The 20,010-nt window shown below is 41.1% G+C and overlaps 1 protein-coding gene across 1 annotated transcript; it reads right to left on the bottom strand.

Annotated features, from left to right (window-relative positions):
• Positions 1-1,808: 1,808 nt before the first annotated feature.
• Positions 1,809-18,624, bottom strand: enc3 (ectodermal-neural cortex 3). Its single transcript, XM_087783665.1, has 4 exons — positions 18,408-18,624; positions 13,193-14,226; positions 11,660-12,418; positions 1,809-2,721 (listed from the first exon to the last, which is right to left on the bottom strand). The coding sequence occupies exons 2-3, from the start codon at positions 14,213-14,215 to the stop codon at positions 11,672-11,674; spliced, it is 1,770 nt and encodes a 589-aa protein (XP_087639791.1). The 5' UTR covers positions 14,216-14,226; positions 18,408-18,624; the 3' UTR covers positions 1,809-2,721; positions 11,660-11,671.
• Between the last annotated feature and the right edge of the window lie 1,386 nt (positions 18,625-20,010).

The following is a 20,010-nucleotide window of genomic DNA, read 5'->3' as shown; positions in this document are numbered from 1 at the left end:
TTTCAATTGAAGTGTGAATTAACATCACTTTTAAAACTCATGTGATTTTAATACTATATAACAACCATCATTGTAGATTTTACTTTCTTCTTCCTTAATTTTAGAGTCTCATCTCATGGTATTACATGTTCTTAGTTGTGTTATTGTACAGGACATTATTATTACTCTTTGAGTATTTTGTTGTTGTTGTTTTAATCACTTTTGAACTTAACAAGTTGTATAAGTGCTTAATATATGAAATTGTATGGTATATATATGTATAAGTAGTAAATAAGTATCAGCTAAATCAATAATTTAAGTTACAAGTTATAAAGTAAGCAACAAATGTTCCTCCTATGCTGAGGACAACCTATTGTATTTATAAATGAAGCCAGATGAAAGTCTTCAGCTACAACTTTGTATTACATATATCTAGTCATGGATGACTCAAAGTTTCTTCGCTCATCTTTCCCTGTCTTTCCTTTCGCTTCCAGTCTCAGCAGAAGTCTGGTACTTTCCAAGGCTTCTTAGTAATGACTGGACAATTTATATACAATTTAATTTAATTGTAACCATGGAAAACAGATGTTTGTTCTTTACTGAATAAAAATATATTTAGAATTAAATTGGACTGACAAAAGGATAAGCAGAAATATAAGATTTTTAATTATAACTATTTTCTTAGTTCAATGATAAAATTTAGAAAAGATTTAGTGGTGAATGTATCATGAGACAGCGTCAGTTTAACTGTTGTCCGACTCAGTTTTAATTTATATGGACAGAATTCAGTATTGATGTTCTGACGCAGCTTCATGAAACAGTGTCGTTATATTCAGAGTCCACTAGATGGCGGTCTCTGCACCATTTTCTTTTGTTTTGAACAACTGTTCCAATGAAACATCACATCATTTTTTAACTGATGGCGCCACCTACTGACCTCTAAACAACATGACACTGTTTCATGAAGCTTCATAAGCACCGGAATTTAGGATAGAATCGAACTCAACAGATCTGAGGATCAGCTTCTTTAACTCAGACACCATGGTTCTCTGCAGAAAAAGGGGAAAATAAATCAAAACTCTGCTGAAGAACTCATCCGATCAAGACTATTTCTGTGGTCCAAATGACATAAATCCCTATCGTTGACTGAATTAAACAAAGAGAACATCAGAAACACATGTTTCAAATGATGATCATCTGTTTTCTCTCATCAGTTTTGTCAAATATTGAATGAAATTCATATAAAGATGGGAAAGAAAAGATACGTTTGCACTTTAGGACAGAAAAACATGAACCGCAGAAACGCCTAATGCTAAAACAAGCCTCTAGAGAACTTAATATAGATTCTTGCTTCTCCCTGGAGAAGAATACAAATACATGTCTGAGGTCCAAAAAAAAAAAAAAACCCGCTGCAAGTTGAAGGATGACGTCGTCTCGGCGTTCACAGCTTCCGCCTCAAGGTCGGTGCGACAGAATTTCAAAGAAGCTATCGTCGTCACTCAAGGCTTAATTCCATGTTTGTTTAGCAGTCGCCAATTACCGAACCGCCGTAAACATTTCTCAGCAGCTGCAGGCGGAACATTCTTGGGCGCCGAGACGTGCCAAACTGACTTCTTCTCACCCAACGCCCGTCTGAGCCGTCGATGAGGCGCCGCGACCCATGTCGGGCCGGAGGGCACAGCTGGAGCGACGCTTGGATGGACCGACACCCCCATGGGAAATAAAAGGAAAACGCTCCAGAGGTGGGTCAGCAGTACCTGCCCGACGGTTTCAATGACACGGCTCCTGAAATTCCTGTCATTCCAAAGACGAGCGAGCAAAACAACAAGTTGATGTTTGGACAGGAATATTTATTGGAGTAAAAGACAGAAAGAGTTGAACAAATATGCAAAAGGGGTTAAGACTTCTACACTAGACAACGAAGAGAAATGATTCGAGTATTAGTTCTGCTACAAAAAGGCTTCGATTTATTCACACTAGCTTTTAAGATCTCGGATCACTCTTGGTACAAATTGTGCAAAATCAAAGACTTCAGAAGATTTTACACGAGTAAGACTTCTACTTAAGGACATGAATGAGCGCGGCGTCGATCATGGGCACACTTGGTTTCTTTCAGTGGAGAATGTCAGTATTCAACAGCAATTATACTTAAGACAAAATGGAAAAAAAAATGTATAAAATAAAATGTACATCACAGAATAGTCACAACTGTACAAAACCCTGAGACACGACGACAACAACAACAAAAAAGAGCTTCAACAGAAAAACAAACACCTTCTTTAGTCCGAACATTGTGTTTTGGTTTGAGGAGGAAGAGACGGATTTAGCTCACCGAAATTGAGGGAAGCCCGAATCCAAACTCCAAAAATACACAAGGGAAGATCATTTTTTTTTGTGCAGCAATTGATACACTTCCCCCAAAAAGTTTTCCCTCCTTCCACAAACCTTTGGCACACGGACCGTCTCTCGTTCAGTCACTGCACGACACCTGACGCACTATTTTAAGATGGTCGGTGCGTTTAGAGTCCAACCGTGAAGCTTATTTTATCTGGAGAAAGTTTGAGGGTCACGATGGCGAGGGGAGCGGCGTGGCGACGAGTCCGGCTCCGGGGGGCCGCGTGAGAGGGTCACTCGAGAATCAACGGCTTCTGTACACATTTACAGTCTCCAAGTGTTTCAGGCACTCTTCTTCTTCTTCTTCTTCATCCTCCTCCATGTTGTTCCTCTTCTTCTCAGGAGCTTCTGCAGAGAGAGACAAGACAGAGATTAAGACTTTGACCTCAGAGTGGCTGAACATTCTCACAAGAATGTGGACTTCACCGCAGATTATCTGTCCGAGCATGGACTTTAGAAATTGTTAAAATAAAACAAAAAAAAACAACATGATTTAAGAATAGAAACCAACAAAGCGTTTTGTCCAGCAATGGAAAAGCTTTTTGCTTGACGACATTTTAGGAAAAAACCATTATGTTTTGCTGCTTTCTAAAGTGTGTAACTTAATAAAAAGAAAACCAAGTAGTGGTCAGAAAAATAGCAATCTGGATCACGGCCTGGATCCAGAAACATTTTCACGGATTTATCCTGGTAACGTTCTGTGGTATGAAAATGTTGGACGTGGGCTCAACATTCCTCCAGTGGACATGGGTGTCATTGGGCCTTAACTGTTCCTTCCTCGTGGTGCGAGAGCTAATCCTGTTTCTGTCTGCTCTCGCTATGATGTTGGCATCGTTGGCGGGGAAGCAGCCAAACGGCATCTCAGCAGGGGATGAGAATCGTAAATGGCATGTTCAATAATGATGAATGGACTCACTATTTTCAATAAAATACAGGTGAGATTATGAAAAAACAATAAGGATTTTAAGTTCAAAACAAAGCTTGTATAAATAGTTATAAGAAGGACTATCAACTGTCTCCAATTTTGATTGTGTAAATTAGCCCTTGGTAGCAGAAAGCATTTTTTTTATGGCTCAAATTTGTCCTTGAGCCGTACAGTCTTGGGTATGTTTGTACCACCTGAAGAAAGAAGTGATGGGAAAGTCCTGAAAGTATTTTCATCAAATTTACTTTAACAAATATACTATTATAATCACTGCTGGTGTTTTTATCACTGGAGGAATGGGAGGATCAGAATTGTTTTTTGTAAAAGGAACCAGTCTATAAACGAGTAAACGCCACATTAACAACTCATCCAAGCTTGGAAACCTTTGGAGTATAATAATGAACGGCTTGTGAAACAGAGATATAACAGCGAACTAACAGCTCTGTGCTCCAGAAAGAATTCAGGAAGACATGTAAACTGTTTCTACCTTCTTACTTGTACAAGAAAAATGTTTGATTTAAACCAGATCTGATTTCTGGTCATTCAACTGGAATTCCTAAAAACCTATGAATTGGACTCGTTTGTGGAGACTGTAGCTTCTTAAAAAAGCTCTTAAAAATTGATCCCCATTCTTAGAACCATAATTGAGCGAATAAACCAAATCCCAGGATCAACCCACCACTTCTGTTGCGGATGAAACTCCCAGGTTAACCCCCAACACTAGTCCGTCTCCTGGGAAGCCTCATTACCATAGCAACTGTGGTGATGAAATATCTGCAGTTCTCCAGAACATTTTTACCTCTGATTTGCATATTTTGGAGGGAAAACTGCATCTGAGTGTGTAAGAACGAGGCTGTAAAAAGCGGGGAAGTGATGACATCGGCGCTCCTGCAGGGTTTGTTTGGAGGACATCTCCAATAAAACAACAGAAGCTTCCACCGAGCCTGGAATATCTGCCCGACTTCTGCTGAACCATCTCAGTATCGCTGGACAAACAGCAGGAGTTTAGGTGGATGGACATTATGATGGATTTGGAGAAGTCAGCGTGATGTTTTCAGCAGACTCGTCCAGAAATAGAAAAATGAATGCATTTCAGAAGAGCTCTCTGCCTCGCAGCCAAATTCCGATGGAACGAACACAAAGAATCACACTTTGAAGTTCCCATTTTATTCTAATTATTTCCCTCATGGAAAATATTTCGCATGTTTTTTAATGACTATGGAGATGAAGTTTTGACAGTCTTGCCTGGCGCGTCTATATTAGACTCGATATATTATATTAATCATTGAAATCAAAACAGTGAAAACATGGAAGCTGAACAAAGAAGACCAAATCTACTGAGATATTATAGTATCAGGAGGTGAAATCATGTAACAAAATATCATGTTTTAAAAGCTTTATGATGCAAACTATACTATACTATTTATTCATTATCTCTAATATCGGGAATCTACTTCTTATTCTACACCATGGATAGGACTATTATCTGTATCCAGAAAGAGAACCAACAAAATATTTCCTTTATCTAACTAATATCTACTTATTAGGGCTTGTAATCGATTAAATAATCTGATAATGTTTCCGATACTCCGATAGCAGTTACAGAGCGATACTTTTTTTCAATACCATTTCATTTAAATAAGTTCTTATACTTTATACAATCTTGAAAATGTTTCAGCATCGGTACAGCTCTACTTTAAGCCCTTTTCTTGAAGCAGAAATAAATAAATCATTTCCTTTGCACCTGCCAACAAGTGAATAAAAGAATCTGATGTTCACTGACTTTTTAGTTTTCAGTTTTTCTTCATAAAAATCCACATTTTCAAGTTTTAATCAACCATGGGTATCCAAACTTTGCACCAAAGGACGAAGCACGTTTCGATACTAAATGCTACCAAAGCATTTTGATCAGTGACACTTAAAAATCGTTTTCTTTGTAATATGGAAAACAGTAACACTTTAAAACATTATCCGAAAGAACTTTACAATCACTAAACCATTGGCGTCACAAACAAGAGGCCAACAGAATTTAAACTTTACTTATATTGGCTTATTTTAAGCATATAGTTTATTTCTCAAAACAAGACATCTAAATGTCAGAGGCTGAAAAACTAGAAAGTAAATACCAAAAATGAATCTTTCTCCGGTGATTCTGGACAAAAACAGCTTATTGAACGTCATGACACTGAAACCTGAAATTAACATTCATCGTCAGTTTTCTAGTTTCTAGTTTAGCGTGAAACTGCAGTTCGATAGTTATTGAAAGCTTTAATATTATAATAATTTGTGCACTCCAGAGAAGCAGATGTAGTGAACGAATGCTCCTCCCAAGAGGCAACACTAATAGACTCAGGGACTCATTCATTCCTCGTGATATTAGACTGTATAATTCCGAGTTTGGGGGCAGGAGTGGAGTGAAAAGATGATTCTATTCTATGTTAATCTTTGTATCCTTTTTCCTTTGCATCCTTTTCTTTGCCTTATTTGCTTTGATTTAGTGTCGTTATACTTGCATTTTGTTCTCTTGTTAGCACTATCTATCCATCTATGTTATGGTCCATATAAAATGACTTGGTGGGCTGCAATTGACACCTATATACTACTGAAGAACACCTACAGTATATAGTGGTGCAGACAGGGGCTGGTAAGAAGGTCTGCTCTCAATCATACTTCAGAAAAGCTGAACATATTTGATGGAAGTTTCCATCGCTGCAGTTTGGAGTCGACACATCTCAGAAGAGCCACAGATCTGATCCCCCAGAGCTCCGGCAGAAACACGCCCGTGTGCGATACATAATGGATGAATCGCTTGCTTCATTCATAATAAACGCTTGGGTTTCATGTCTCGCTCATGAAAAGTGAGCCGGCGCGATCCAGCCGTGGATGTGGAAAAATTAATTTCGCCATTAAAAAGCAAACATGGCGCGCACGCCGGTGCGGTGGAGCTGCTGCGGCAGGGTTTCGAACATGTGCGAGGCTCGCTTCCACCGAGCACTTAGGAGAAGTTTCTGCGGTCGTTTCTCATGAGTGTGAACGTGTCCATGTGTCTTCCCTGTCATTATCCGGCCACCTGTCCAAGACGGTGGTCGGAAAATCCTGTTTTTATCTTCGGCAGCGTGCAGAGGTTTGAGGGGAGTTTCTGTTGCAGATTTAACCCTTCGAACGTAGTCGGTATGACTTGAGTTCAAAATGTAATAATGAAACATGTTTTGGAGAAGGGAAGGGGATCTTGAAATGTACTTTAAACACAATTATAAATAACTCTTCAAAGGCCAAACTATTTTAAATGATGTCTCTTTTAGACAAATTGAAAAAATTTAACTTGGATTAGCTCCGCCCCTTTCTACTGTCTCAGTATTAGTGAAATCAGACGTTCTTCAGAAATGACTTCGAACCAATTTAAAGAAAAGTAAGTAAGTAAGTAAATATTTTTTATTTATATAGCGCTTTTCCAGACCAGGGTCACAAAGCGCTTAAACAATCAAAACAATATTCAATAAAGTATATACTTTAAAGGGCAAGATAAAACTGATAACACAACAGGAGTTCCAGAAAATCAAGGAAAAGCCTGAACAAATAGAAACGTCTTAAGATGTTTCTTAAAGTGCAGCAAGTAATCTAGTTTACTGATAGATATAAATAAAAAAACACATATATTTCCTGCTAAACATATTAATGTAACAAACAGCCACCAGCTTAGGCTAGGTCTTGGAGTGTTGCTTTAGGGGAAAGTCTGAAGAAAAAGGGTTGGACTTTCTTTTTTTCCAATTGAATTATGCTTTAAACACCACGTCGGTAATATCATAAAAACCACATTCCTGACAATAAATGGATTATCAGACGCTTTTGTGCCACTTTATTTCGCCGTGTTGCGATTAACATGATTTGTTCTAATCTGATCATGTCGTTGTTCAAGTCCATCCATCATTTTGAAATGAGAAAAAAAAAAAAACAGCGACATTAATTTCCATTTTATGAGCTCTATTGTGAAACGCATCTGCTCCCCACGGAGCACCAATCGGCACCGGGGCCCCGAGTCAACCTTCTTAATAACCCGACAGGAATTCCGTGGTATTGACCGGCCGGTGAATCATCTGCGTGAGCTTCGCATTGTTTGTCCGGCGTCTTCGGCGCTTCTAATGAGACGCCTGCCGATGAGTCCTCGCGTCAACATCCCGCTGGAAACAAAAGGCGTCTCTGTCGGCGGGGCGTGATGCCACTTTAAGCGCCACTTCAACATTATGTCATTTGGATGAATTACCCGGGCCTTCGGTGCCGGCCCAGCTGCCGCTCTGAGGCGGGCCTCTGTAACTGTACGACAGCTCGTCGCTCCGACGGGATGTAATCAAATTAGTCTGGGCGATTATTCAGCCATTTCAAGCATCTCCTTCCCTTCCTCCTTTTTTTTTTTTTTTTTTTTGGAAGTCGCGGATCCGAGAGGAGTCCAATAAAAAGCCCATTAGGATTATGCAGATGAGGGCGGTCGTGCCAGAGGCGGTAATGTGGCGGATTGATTACTCTGGGGACCTTGTGAGTACACGTGCTACCTCTAACTGTGTCGAGGAGAAAGTGTGTGTGTGTGTGTGTGTGTGTGTGTGTGTGTGTGTGTGTGTGTGTGTGTGTGTGTGTGTGTGTGTGTGTGTGTGTGTGTGTGTGTGTGTGTGTGTGTGTGTGTGTGTGTGTGTGTGTCGGCCACAGATGCCAAAATAAAAGGCTCTTTCAGTTCCCGGTGGCCCTCACGGCCAGACATTAATAAAACATCAGTATTGAGTGACTCCGGTGCTCCGCCTCCCTGATCCCAACCTTTCCCCTGTTTGACAGCAGCTGTCAGGGGACACAGAGGGACCCCCGAGAGCACGCCCTCTGACCCCTCCAGGTGTACCCTATCACAGAGAGCCAAGCCTACCTTGTGTGAGCCTTCATTTGTACAGTCTTTAGACAGGATGATGAGGAGGGAGGGGCCCCGGGAAACAAAGGGCTCCGTCGCTCGGAGCAGTTATTTCAGGGGCCACCTGGGCGACGGTTTGAACCAACCAGCGTTCCAAATGTATCAGTAAGACCATCGCTAAAGTACAGTATTACACACTCTAACTTCCTTATTAACTAAATCAATTTGCACTTTTCTCATTTATTAAACCGGGTCAAAGTGCAGCCAGGGGTCTTTGACTGTCCCTTGTGACGTCTATATAATGACGATCACACCTTTACCACATGGGGTACATTTGAGATTTCAGTGATATTGATCAGAAATATTTCCCATTATTTTGTACTTTTAGATCATTTAGTTTTGTCCCACCTTTTTTTCATTTGCAAAGTCAAAGCAAATTGAAAACATTTTTTGAAATAAAATGTATCATTGCATTAGTTACACTTTAAACAAAAATGTGCTGGTTTCTCTCTTCAAAAAGCTTTTTAAAAATGTTTTAAATAGTTAAAAATGACTTAATATATAAAAATATTAACATGTTATGTAATTCCAACCTCTTTTACGTGACTTTTTGATTTAGCTCATTATTTTATTGTACATATTAACTGATTGTTCATGTCATTTGTCAATACTCAGAGCATCAATAAAATGTTTTTGTTTAAATATTTTTATGAAATGTAATTATAAAGGACTTCAACAGCATCTACCATATTAAACTATTTGTTTAGAACCTACATGTGTTTAAGTAGCATAAATATAGTCTTACAGTTTTAACTGGAGTAATAACCATCAACCAGCCAACCATCAACATACAGAACAACAAAAACATATTTTATCTTTTAACAAATTTTTATTTCTTTACAAAGGTGAACATTGTCACCAATAAGTTAAAAACTTCAAAATAAAAGCACATGTATCTTTGATCAGATAGAGCTACACTTTCTGGTGTTTTCCTTTGGCTTTGTCATAAAGTGCTTTTGTGAGATGTAAAAATGTATTTTTACAATAATAAATATTTAAAATTTCCTGGTTAATTAACATAGTCTATAACGACGACTGCGGCCGCATTAAATCTGCTCAAGGGCCACAAATGGCCCCTACTTTGGACATGCCTGGTCTTCATAGACCAAATAACAAGCGACAACAAAACAACTATTGTAGACTAATAGGAATGCAGGGCCACACCTTCATTCTTCCAGAATTAGAGTCAGGATCGCTGTCTTTTTTAAAGGGGCAGCAATGCCAGCAATGTGCCTGGAAGCGTGCACGTCCACGAGCGCGTGGTGCTGCGAGCGCGTGTGCAGAACTGGTGGTTTTCACGACTGCATATAACCGGAGTGAAGACTTCAACAGCTGACTGGTGGTTTTTCAGCAGAATCGTAAACATAAAAGCGACTTCGCACACACAATTCTTTTTCGCTCTGACCTCGGCCCAAGAGTTGACGGCAAAGTATTTTTAGTCCGACGACAGTCTGGCCTGCCAGGCCTCCTCTTACCATACGTCACCTCCTAGAAGGTGCCCGTTCGTTTGTCGTCTGTCCCTTTTTAAAAACTAGCTAAACATGTGAGGCTTTTGGAAATGTGAGCTTTTTTTTTTTTTTTTTTTTTCCAGCGCCGCTGTAATTAAACTTGAAGGCAGTCGCTGCAGTAACTGAGCGCATTCATTCGGATACGGAGCCTTGATCTTTCATAGCCAGCCTGTCTGTCTCCACTGTGTCCCCCCCACCCCCCAAAAAAAAGAGAAAAAAAACCCGAGGCTACCATGGAGACAGTGGTCCACGGCTGCAGCCTAGCAATGCTAAGCTCCCAGTTACAGCGAACCGAGCTGTTTACTGTAGCCACATGTCACACATAAGCTCTCAGCTTCTCACTTACTTCCGCTCAACATTCGCTCTCACAGCTCACGGCGACATCGAAAAATACTTTGGAGACCCGATGCCGGACTCCAATCCGAGCCAGGAAGTCGTAAGAAACTAACCCCCCCCCCCCCCGTCTTTCTATTCACGACGACGTCCAGCCTGGGTTTGGATATAATTAGTTTCGATAAATGAACATAATGGGTGTGAAAAGAGCAAATGAGTCACTTGAACATGTGAGCGCCGTTGAAAGCTGAGTCATGTTTCGTGTATTTCCCGCCCGTGCGCCGACCTGAAAGGTAACTTGAGATCCCGCGACACGAGGTACTAGCTACATAAACTTTATGCTTATCCGTGTTAGAGATCGTTTCCACTTGAAAAGAAGCCGGAGAAAGTTGCTTTAACGGTAGCTAATAAAAGAGAATATTGCTTTCTCTCTGAAATTGATATTAAGTCGTAAAAACAAAACAATAAAACTAAAGAAGGGCTTCTTACAAAGTGTTTTCAATTGATGCTAAAATAGTATTTTTTGTCATAAACTGAAATATGTATATGAGGAAAAATATTGTTTATTTTATGCCAGTTTAGCATCAATTGTATCTCAGTTAAATAACAAAATATCATATTATTATTAATTTCAGGTTAATTTTAAAATGATCTCTTTCACACATCAGAAAACTCTAATGTTATATTTACCCCCCAATAATTTTTCTCAAGCTAATTTTAAATGCATGACTAATCCCCTGCTGCTGACCTCTGACCCCCGGACATTAAAAAAAACCCTGCTCCCTCAGGCAGGGGGCTCTGAACCATCAACCAGAACCTCTAGCTCTAAAAACATTCTGGACATTAAAAGGGTACTTTTATTGTTCCCTTTTATTTTTTAAGTCTGTACATGAGAATAAAAATGTATTTATATATAAAAATAAAAATAATTCTCCATTCAACAAACGTAATCCACAGCAACTAGAGATTCATTTTGATAAGAAAATTCAATTTAATAGTTTTTATCGAAAGATTTGTTTCTTTCATACCATCAAAACTAATTTTCTCCAACATAACAATCGCATTTGCCTCTTGATCCGTCAAGTCTCTTATCTCTCCAACATGATAACCAAATAATAACTAGTAAACAAGTTAAAACGAGTGAAAGATACTTATTTTTGCCAACTGAGAGCAGGAGGAGTCTACAGTATTTATCTCATTAAATATTTATTTAAATATATTTTCCCGATACAGACTCGTCGCAGCCCATCAGCAGGACTCTCGGGGCGACCCAGGTGGGGCGAGTGTGAACCCGGTACCGGCCTCTCCTGCATGATCCCGTCACTGACAGCTCTGTAATTACGCTGCTCTGCTGACATTCCGACTGCTCTTTAAACCAAGACTCCACCATGTTTATTTAACACTCAACACCTGGGTAATGTGTAACCGTAACTAGTAGCAACGGAGAAAACAGAGGTGGGTTTATAACTCGTCCGGTTTCCACCGAAGCTTATCGCCCAGTGTCTTATTGGAGGAGGTGAGCTTGATCAATCAAAGCCATCACTGACTATAAACAAGTATAAAGTTACTCACCACAGGCGGTCTCTAGGCTGAGAGGTACTTCCATGTGCTGACGAAGGCTGTGGGGATGAGCGAGTACGGAACGCTGGTCACGCTGTCCCAAGAGTCCGACGACGGATCGTAACAGTCGAGCGTTTTACACCGCTGCGCCCCGAAATAACCGCCCACCACGTAGAGTCTGTTCCCCGACGCCACGGCGTGACAGCTGATCCGCTTGGCCGTCACGTCGCCGAACTTGGACCACTGGTACGTCTCGCTGTTGAACTTGTACGCCGAGCTGGCCGAGAACTCCGTGTCGCCCCCTATCACCACCACGTTGTTGCCCACCACGGCGGCGGCGGTGTAGCGCCACAGCTGCGGACACGCCGCCGGCACCGACCAACGGTTCTGGCACGGGTCGAAGCACTGGACCTTCGGGTACTTGTCTCTGTTTACGCTGGTGCCGCCGAAGGCGAAGAGTTTGTTTTTAGCTCCCACGACCGCGGCGTTGCTCACGCCTTCTCGGAGCGGCGCCACGAGGGTCCACTTGTTGGTCTGGGGGTCGTACTGCTCCACTTGTTTGAGGGACACGGAGGGGGATGCCGGGAAGGACCCCGCGAGAGAGGTGTGCCCGCCGACCACGTACAGCATGTGGTCCAGCTCCGCGGAACCGTGTCCGAAGCGGGCGACCAACATGGGGGATGCTTTGGACCACTCGTCGTGTAACGTGTCGTAGACCCAGACGTCTTTCGAGGCGCCGTTCTCGGAACCCCGACCGCCGGTTACGTACACCTGGAGAATAAACATTAACGTGAGCACTTTGAGACGCACACTCAAACATACTCTCAAGGAGCCAAAATGCAAGAGATAGTAAAAACTTTTACCTCAGTAGGTGATGATATCAATTGTTTTTTATCTAGATTTCAATGCACTTTCATTTAGTGCAACGGTCACTTTATGAAACTGGTGCCATAAAACGAATACTGGCGGCCTTTTACAAGGCTTTTTAATCATGCAATTGTCCTGCAAACAATATTATCTCTCCTCAGATATAAATCCCTATTTATATTAATTATGTTAGGCATTACTTTTAATAGATCCGATTTATTTATTTATCCCTACTACAGACAAGATGCATCCCATTTTAGATTTAATTCAGAACATTAACCCATCTTAAAAAAAACTCTATAATTGGTATTTGAAATTATAGGTTTGTTATAGTTTGAATATTGTAAAAGCCCTTGTATCACCCAGCTACAATATCAATTAAAGCATCCAGTTTCTCACTGTTACAGTAAAAAAAAACAACACGTAATTAAGGTTAATATTTGAAGACTATCGAGCCTTAAAGAAGCTCATGAAATATATAAGTAAGTAAGTAATTTTATTTGTATAGCGCTTTTCCAGACCAGGGTCACAAAGCACTTAAACAATCAAAACAATATTCAATAAAATATATACTTTAAAGATCAAGATAAAACTGAGAACACAACAGGAGTTCCAGAAAATCAAGGAAAAGCCTGAACAAATAACACAAAAGGAAACATCACAACATGATAGACTCACCTTGCAGCCGATGGCACACGCACTACATTCCTTCCTCGGGCTGGGGATGTCCGTTTTGGGGATGATCTCCTTGGTGTTGTTGTCGATCATGTAGATCTTGTCGCACATGAAGGTCTGCCCGCCCAGCAGCAACAGGGCTTGGCTGACCTTCCTCGGCCTCGCGCAGAACCCCGTCACGATGCCGTCGTTCTGCAGGATCTTCATCTTGCAGCTCACGGCGTCCTCCACGATTTCGCGGCCCACCTTGTGACACATCACCAGCTCCTCCGAGGCCACGTTCTTGAGCAGGTACGTCTCCGGGAGGAGCGCCAGGCGGACGCACCTCAGCAGCTCCGGCAGCTCGCCGTGCCGCTGCTCCATGTCCGCCTTGACCCAGTCGATGACGGCCTCGTACACCAGACTCTCGTCCTCCACCTCCAGCTCCTCGCTGAGAATCAGCTCCTTGACTTTGTCTTTCGGGAGGTTCAGGAAGTCCTCTGTCCGGTACAGGGTGGCGAAGTTGGCTAAACACATCCGCCACGACAGCTCGTACAGCCGCTGACACTGGTGAGCGTCGGATAGCAACATCATCCCCAGGCAGTTGGACTGATGAAGGTTCTTCTCCAGGAACTCGGAGGCGGCGTCTCGGATGTCGTGGAACTGAAGCATGTCGCCGGCTTCCAGCAGCGACTCCGCGTTCTCCTCGTTGATGAGGACTCTGGCGGAGTAGGCGTAGTCCAGCAGGAGCTCCAGAACCTCCGGATGGAGAGAGTCGTGGAAGTTGACCTCGGCGTCCCGACTCTCCCTCAGGCCGCCGTTGAACATGGCTTCAAAGTATCTACTGCACGAGGCCAGCACCGCCCGGTGGCAGGGGAAGGCCCGGTTGCCGGCCTTCAGCACCACGTCCGTGAAGACTTTACGTTTCCGTAACAGGTTGAGCTGCGTCAACAGGCTGTCGGCGTGAGACGTCTTGTGGTACAGGTGGATGTTCATTGAGCCGGAGCTGGTGCGGGACTTTCGATTTTCGTGGTTGCTGACCGACATCTTGACTCGGCCTGGAAGTCAGAAGAAGTCCGTCAGAAAAAGATTCACCATTGCTGTGTCTCAAATCGCATACTAGCATACTCAAAGTTAGTATTTTTAGTGTGTAAGTGCGTCTCAATTCTTAGTATGCGAAATTTAGTGCGCCATACACACTAAATTGGCGTACTAACACGCCCACAAAACTGAGCATGGTTCGATGGACACTAACCACACTAAACGGCCGCCATCTTAATGACGTTTTAAACGGAAGTTACGTCATATATAAATGCATATATATGCATATATAAATGCATATATATGCATATATAAATGCATATATATGCATATATAAATGCATATATATGCATATACTTACAGGTGTATTTTCAGCAGCAGTAGAAGGATGACACGTCTTCGGTGCTGATATCAGCTTAAATATCTCGCGAGTATTTCGATTCTCATATTTTTTCTTTATTTCTTTTTCCAAACTTGCAAAACGTGCTGCCAGCAGGTGGCGATAGCGTTCAAACAGCTGGTTGCAACATTTTTAAATAGTAGTAGAAGAAGCTGTCATGCGATTTCCGGTTAGTGTGTAGCAGCAGTGTTTGATTAGTGACATACTATCAGTGGAGAATGTGCGTACTAGTTAGTACGTACACTAAACTGATGCATACTAACTTCTAGTATACTAAGAGTAGTATCCGATTTGAGAGACAGCACGTGTAATTAAGTGTGAGGTGGAAAGATATGATCGCTTTTGAAGCCTAATTTCTGATAGTTCTGAACATGTTAAATACTTGTTGCTTCTAAATGCAGCTCAAATTTCTCCGACAACTGAAACAAGTAAAACTAGCAAAGAATGAAACAGCTCATTCATCTGCTACGGAGATCATTTCATTAAATTTTGGACTTCATAAAACAGAGGATACAATACAACCTAAAAAAAATGTTTCCATGATTCAAGAATCATTGGCTCATAAGCCTAGATAAACCCCCGGTATGGGGATCGAACTCACAACACATTTGCTCTGTTGCTTTCTTGAGTTTTTAACAGTTGTGACTCACATGGTAGAACTGTTCAGCTCTTCTTTTAACAATGCTCTGCACTAAGCAACCTTGCCTTGCTGATCCAACCGGACATAGTTTCTACCAGCTTGGCTGAAGTACTGAGGAGTCTTTATGAAGCTTCCAGGAAGAGAAAACCAACAAAACAAGAGACCTTTTCCTCGTTAAAACAAAATAAAATGCAGACTTTGGCAGCGTGGCTGGAGATCCTTCATGTTTTCATTTTATACTGTTGCAACTACTCTGATCTATCATCACACAAACGTATGTATTTAATATCCTGTAGTGGTGATCTTACATTGTTGAATTAGCAATAACAAAACATTTTGTCTGCATAATCACACAAATTCTGAACACAGTTGGTCCCGAGAACGGCAGCGTTCAATGACAAATCCTGGACCACCTTCCTAAATTCAGATGCAACTACAAAAGAGAACCGAAAAAATAATCCCTTCCAAGTTAACGAGTCCTGTAAAAAAAACACATCTAAATCTATTTAAAAACAAGTCACGCCAACAACCTTGTTATTTCTCCGTAGTAAACTTAAGTAAGTAAGTAAGTAAGTAATTTTTATTTGTATAGCGCTTTTCTAGACCAGGGTCACAAAGAGCTTGAACAATCAAAACAATATTCAATAAAGTATATATTTTAAAGGTCAAGATAAAACTGATAACATAACAGGAGTTCCAGAAAATCAAGGAAAAGCCTGAACAAATAAAAACGTCTTAAGATGTTTCTTGAAGGAGTCAGTAGATCCATCAAGCGCAAAGAGAGAGGAAGATCGTTCCAAAGCTTAGGAGCAACAGTCTGGAAGGATTTCTCTCCTCTGGTCCTGAACCGTGTTCAGGAACCATCAGTAGATTCTGATCCACAGACCTCAGAGCCCGAGCTGGGGTGTAAGGCTGGATCAGATCACTGATGTAAGGAGGAGTCTGACCATGAATAGATCTGAAAGTAAGAACCAGAATTTTAAAGTTGATCCTGAAAGAAACTGGCAGCCAGTAGAGAGTTTTAAGGATCAGAGAAATGTGAGTTCTTCTACAAAGGCAGGTCAGAATTCTCGCTGCAGAGTTCTGAATCAACTGCAGGCGAGACAGATCCTTCTTGTTAAGAGATGAAAATAAACTGTTACAATAGTCCAGGCGAGAAGACACAAACGCATGGATTACAAGCTCCAGATCATGTTCCGACAACATTTTCCTAAGTTTAGAGATTTTTCTCAGTTGAAGGAAACAGTTTCTGGTCAAAGTTCTTCCCCGCGATCGCGAGTGCGCGTCTCATCCTGACCTGTACTCTAGACCGATTCAATCGCTTGTTGAAATCGCCCAGTACCCGAGAGATCAAATGATATTCCACAGAGTCAATGTCGATGAGAAGCGGAGGAGGAAACAGACTCGCAGGACGTTGGCAACTGTCGCGATTGAAGTCCTCCATCGACTCTCTGATGTCGAAAAGAGGATCAGAGATGCTTCAGACATATCTTTCGTGATATGAGCATAATATCCGGACAAGTAGTCGTTAAAACGACTGTTTTTTTGCAAATATTGCTAGAGCTCACGTTCAAGCAAGCCGATCGAAGGCTCACCGGAAGTGGAAGTGATGACACTATAAAGTTTTACCTTACCTTACTTAGATGGCTTAACAAGGACACCACACTGGTCCACTGATAGTTGTTGATAAGTAAAGCATTTATGAGTGTCTTTACACAAGAACATGATAATAAACGCCTCACACGTGCCCAAGATCAAACAAACAGAAGTTGTGTCAAGAACATTAAAAAAGAATGTTTATAACAGTCATTACTGGATTCCAGCATAAATGAACTTCAGACTTCAGGAGATGAAAGACGGTCAGATAAGGACCTCCACTGCACTGAGGCATCCGTGTACACCGATAACTGCCACGATAAATCACCAGTGTCAGCGAGTCTTTCCACGGCGAACGAACAGCAACAACTGCACATAAGCGTCTGCCATTCCCGACAGGCGAGAAAGAAACACCTGGGTGTCGGCCGGCCTGACATGGCTGAGCCCCTATAAACATTTCAGGGATGTGAGTCACCTTTAGGAGCCAATAAATCTGTGCCAGGCTTTTGCTTGTCTGGCTCGCTGGCTCTTGCGAAGGTGCCGAAGGCTAAAGCTTTCTGGTCGGAGGAAGCACTGGCACCTCAGAACCACTCCTGTTGGGTGGAATTATGCAACAACCGAGCAACACATGAAACACTCTCAACTGATCCTTTGTTACAGCCATGACAGTCTTTAAATCTCCGGAGCAACATGATGCAAGATGAAGATAAAATATTAAAGAAGAGGAATATAGTGTGAATTCCAGCTTTTATTCAACTATGAGATTCACGCTCCATCTTCAAAGACAGGCGACAGAAAATCCACTGAACCATGTGTCTTATGTTCTTCAGTTGTTACTGCGATGACGACTCTTGTTTGTTTTGTAGTTGTTGCCTTCCTGTTTATATTTCAACTACACTGTGTGCTGCTGCCTCTCTTGATCTTGTTCTCACTGGGTGTTTTTTTAAGATTAAAAAGAAGGTAGAAAAAAGTAAATTTGTTCAATAAATACTGAACATCAATCCAGTGGTAATAGTGTTAGTCAACAGTGTCACTTACAAGAGAATGAACAGACTCAACCAATAAATAAATAAAATGCTAAATATTAATCAATACATGTACATATTATCTGAATATGAATTTAGGACATACACAACTATTTTTTGTTTTTTTTTAATAAAAAGCTGCAAACATGACTTTGTTTACAAGTAGTGTCTCCTTCTTCCTGTTTTTTAAATAAAGTTTTTTTCAAATTTACAAGAATTAGCCATTTTAAGTTTGAGTTCAACGTCAATTACACGTATTAAAATAATGAAAAAACGACTTATTTGTAACTCATAAATGCCAGACTATCATAGGATCTGAGCACCAGGGAAAAGGTGTTTAAACCAGCCATAGATCTGCAGGACAGGAACTTCCGTTGGGGGAAGTCAGCGTGAAATCCAATTGGTTTTGTGTCGTAAATTAAAAAAGTTTTAGACAGCAACAACATGCACTCCATAAGCCAAACCAAACACTCGATGGCGACTTGAAAAAAATGAAAAACATCTTCTCCTTCCACAGACTCTGGACCTGGTTCTTACCTTTCAAAGGAACGACGCGGATCCGGATCCTTCAGCTCCAACTTGGAAAGTTTAAAGTCACACTATCCGCTCCACACGGTCGAAATAGAACAGTGTCCGGTGGTGCACAGTAACCTCAGGGCCATTTGTGTCGAGGTTCGAGTTCGGTTCCTCTTAGAATTGACGGGTAAAAGGAGAAAGTTTTCCCCGCTGGAGCCACGCAGTCTGCATGCGAGGAGAGACGAGTCGGAGTAGCCGTTTCGCTAGACTCCTCCTCCGGACTCCACCTCCGCGTTTTGGCCCCTCCCCCTTTTTGATACTACACATTAACTACATATATTTTCCTACAATTGGAAACTTAAATACAACCGCTTTTCCATAAACATAAATTATTATATGTATTTAGTATCAGATTCATCAGATTCATTATTTTGTATGTTTTATCAGCCTCTTACACAGAGAACAGTGCTAACGTCTAGCTTTACACATTCATTCCTCTTTTAAAAAATAAATGGTTTGCTCCTAATATTAAATATTACAAATGACAAAATCAATCCATATTTAATAATAACATTGTCTCAGTTTATATTCTTTTGTATGGATGGATTTACAAATGATTTCTGGGGCGGTGAGATCAATACAACAACGAGATATTCAACATCAATGTATCGATTGCTTTCAAATTATATGTCATAGTTATTTTATTGTTTCAATTTCAATACATTTTATCTTGGAGTGTTTGTGAAAAATGGAATCCCGATAGATCCCATCGATGACTGAGGATGAGAGGATACAGTCGACTCCATCAGATTTTAAAGCTGATGTTTGGACATTTTGGTTTCAAAACAAATGACAGCAGTTATGACTTTGTCACGATTTATGCGGTCTGTTTACAGTCAAGTACTCGGATAATACTTTAAATATGTCGTTGTTCCTACAATATTGCAACATGATAATACACACCCCTAAAGATTTCCTACTTGCGCTTGACCTAAATCAGTCTTTATGTCTTTGTAATTTTCAAATTTAAAAAACTACTTTACGTTTTTTCTAATGGCCCTTGTTATAGATTCAAGGTGGTTACTACATTCTGATGAGGGAAAATATAAACTTTTATGTTTTTTAATGATAGATTATACGAGATTAAAGAAGGTATTATTGTTATATAAGGTGGACTGACACAAGGCTTCTGCTGTGCTTTGATTAAGTTGCTCAGACATGTTCTTTAATGGAAACCAAATTCCTCTCATTCTTCTCCGCATAACTCGCCGTCTTATGATCATATGATAGCGGGTTAAAGTCGATTTTAGGAGCATGAGATCGTTTCAGAGGCTGAATTCTTGGCATTTTTAAGGTGGATTTGCGAACGACCTTCACAGGAATTCATGCAGAATGTTCCAGTCAGAGAATCAGTCAGGTTCTGTCAAAGCACGTGTTCATGTGTGGAATGTTAGGGACTGCTTTGTCAAGAAATAAAACATGTTATACTTTTGTCACGATGAACAACAATTGATCATCACACTCGATCCATGAAGTCAAAAAACCATGACCAACATACTTGACCTTCCAAACTTAGACACGTATGATTGAACACGTTAGTCTGAGAGGGATGCTGCCTTCCTGC

The sequence above is a fragment of the Callionymus lyra genome, chromosome 2, assembly GCF_982586985.1.
Source record: "Callionymus lyra chromosome 2, fCalLyr1.hap1.1, whole genome shotgun sequence".
Lineage (NCBI taxonomy): Eukaryota > Metazoa > Chordata > Actinopteri > Syngnathiformes > Callionymidae > Callionymus > Callionymus lyra.
This window is presented reverse-complemented; position numbering and strand designations above follow the sequence as displayed.

Excerpts from the sequence above, each read along its gene's own strand:
- enc3 (XM_087783665.1), bottom strand. The coding sequence starts at position 14,215 with ATGTCGGTCAGCAACCACGAAAATCGAAAGTCCCGCACCAGCTCCGGC. Across the intron at positions 12,419-13,192 it reads CGTGTGCCATCGGCTGCAAG|GTGTACGTAACCGGCGGTCG; the intron begins GTGAGTCTATCA and ends TTTATTCTCCAG.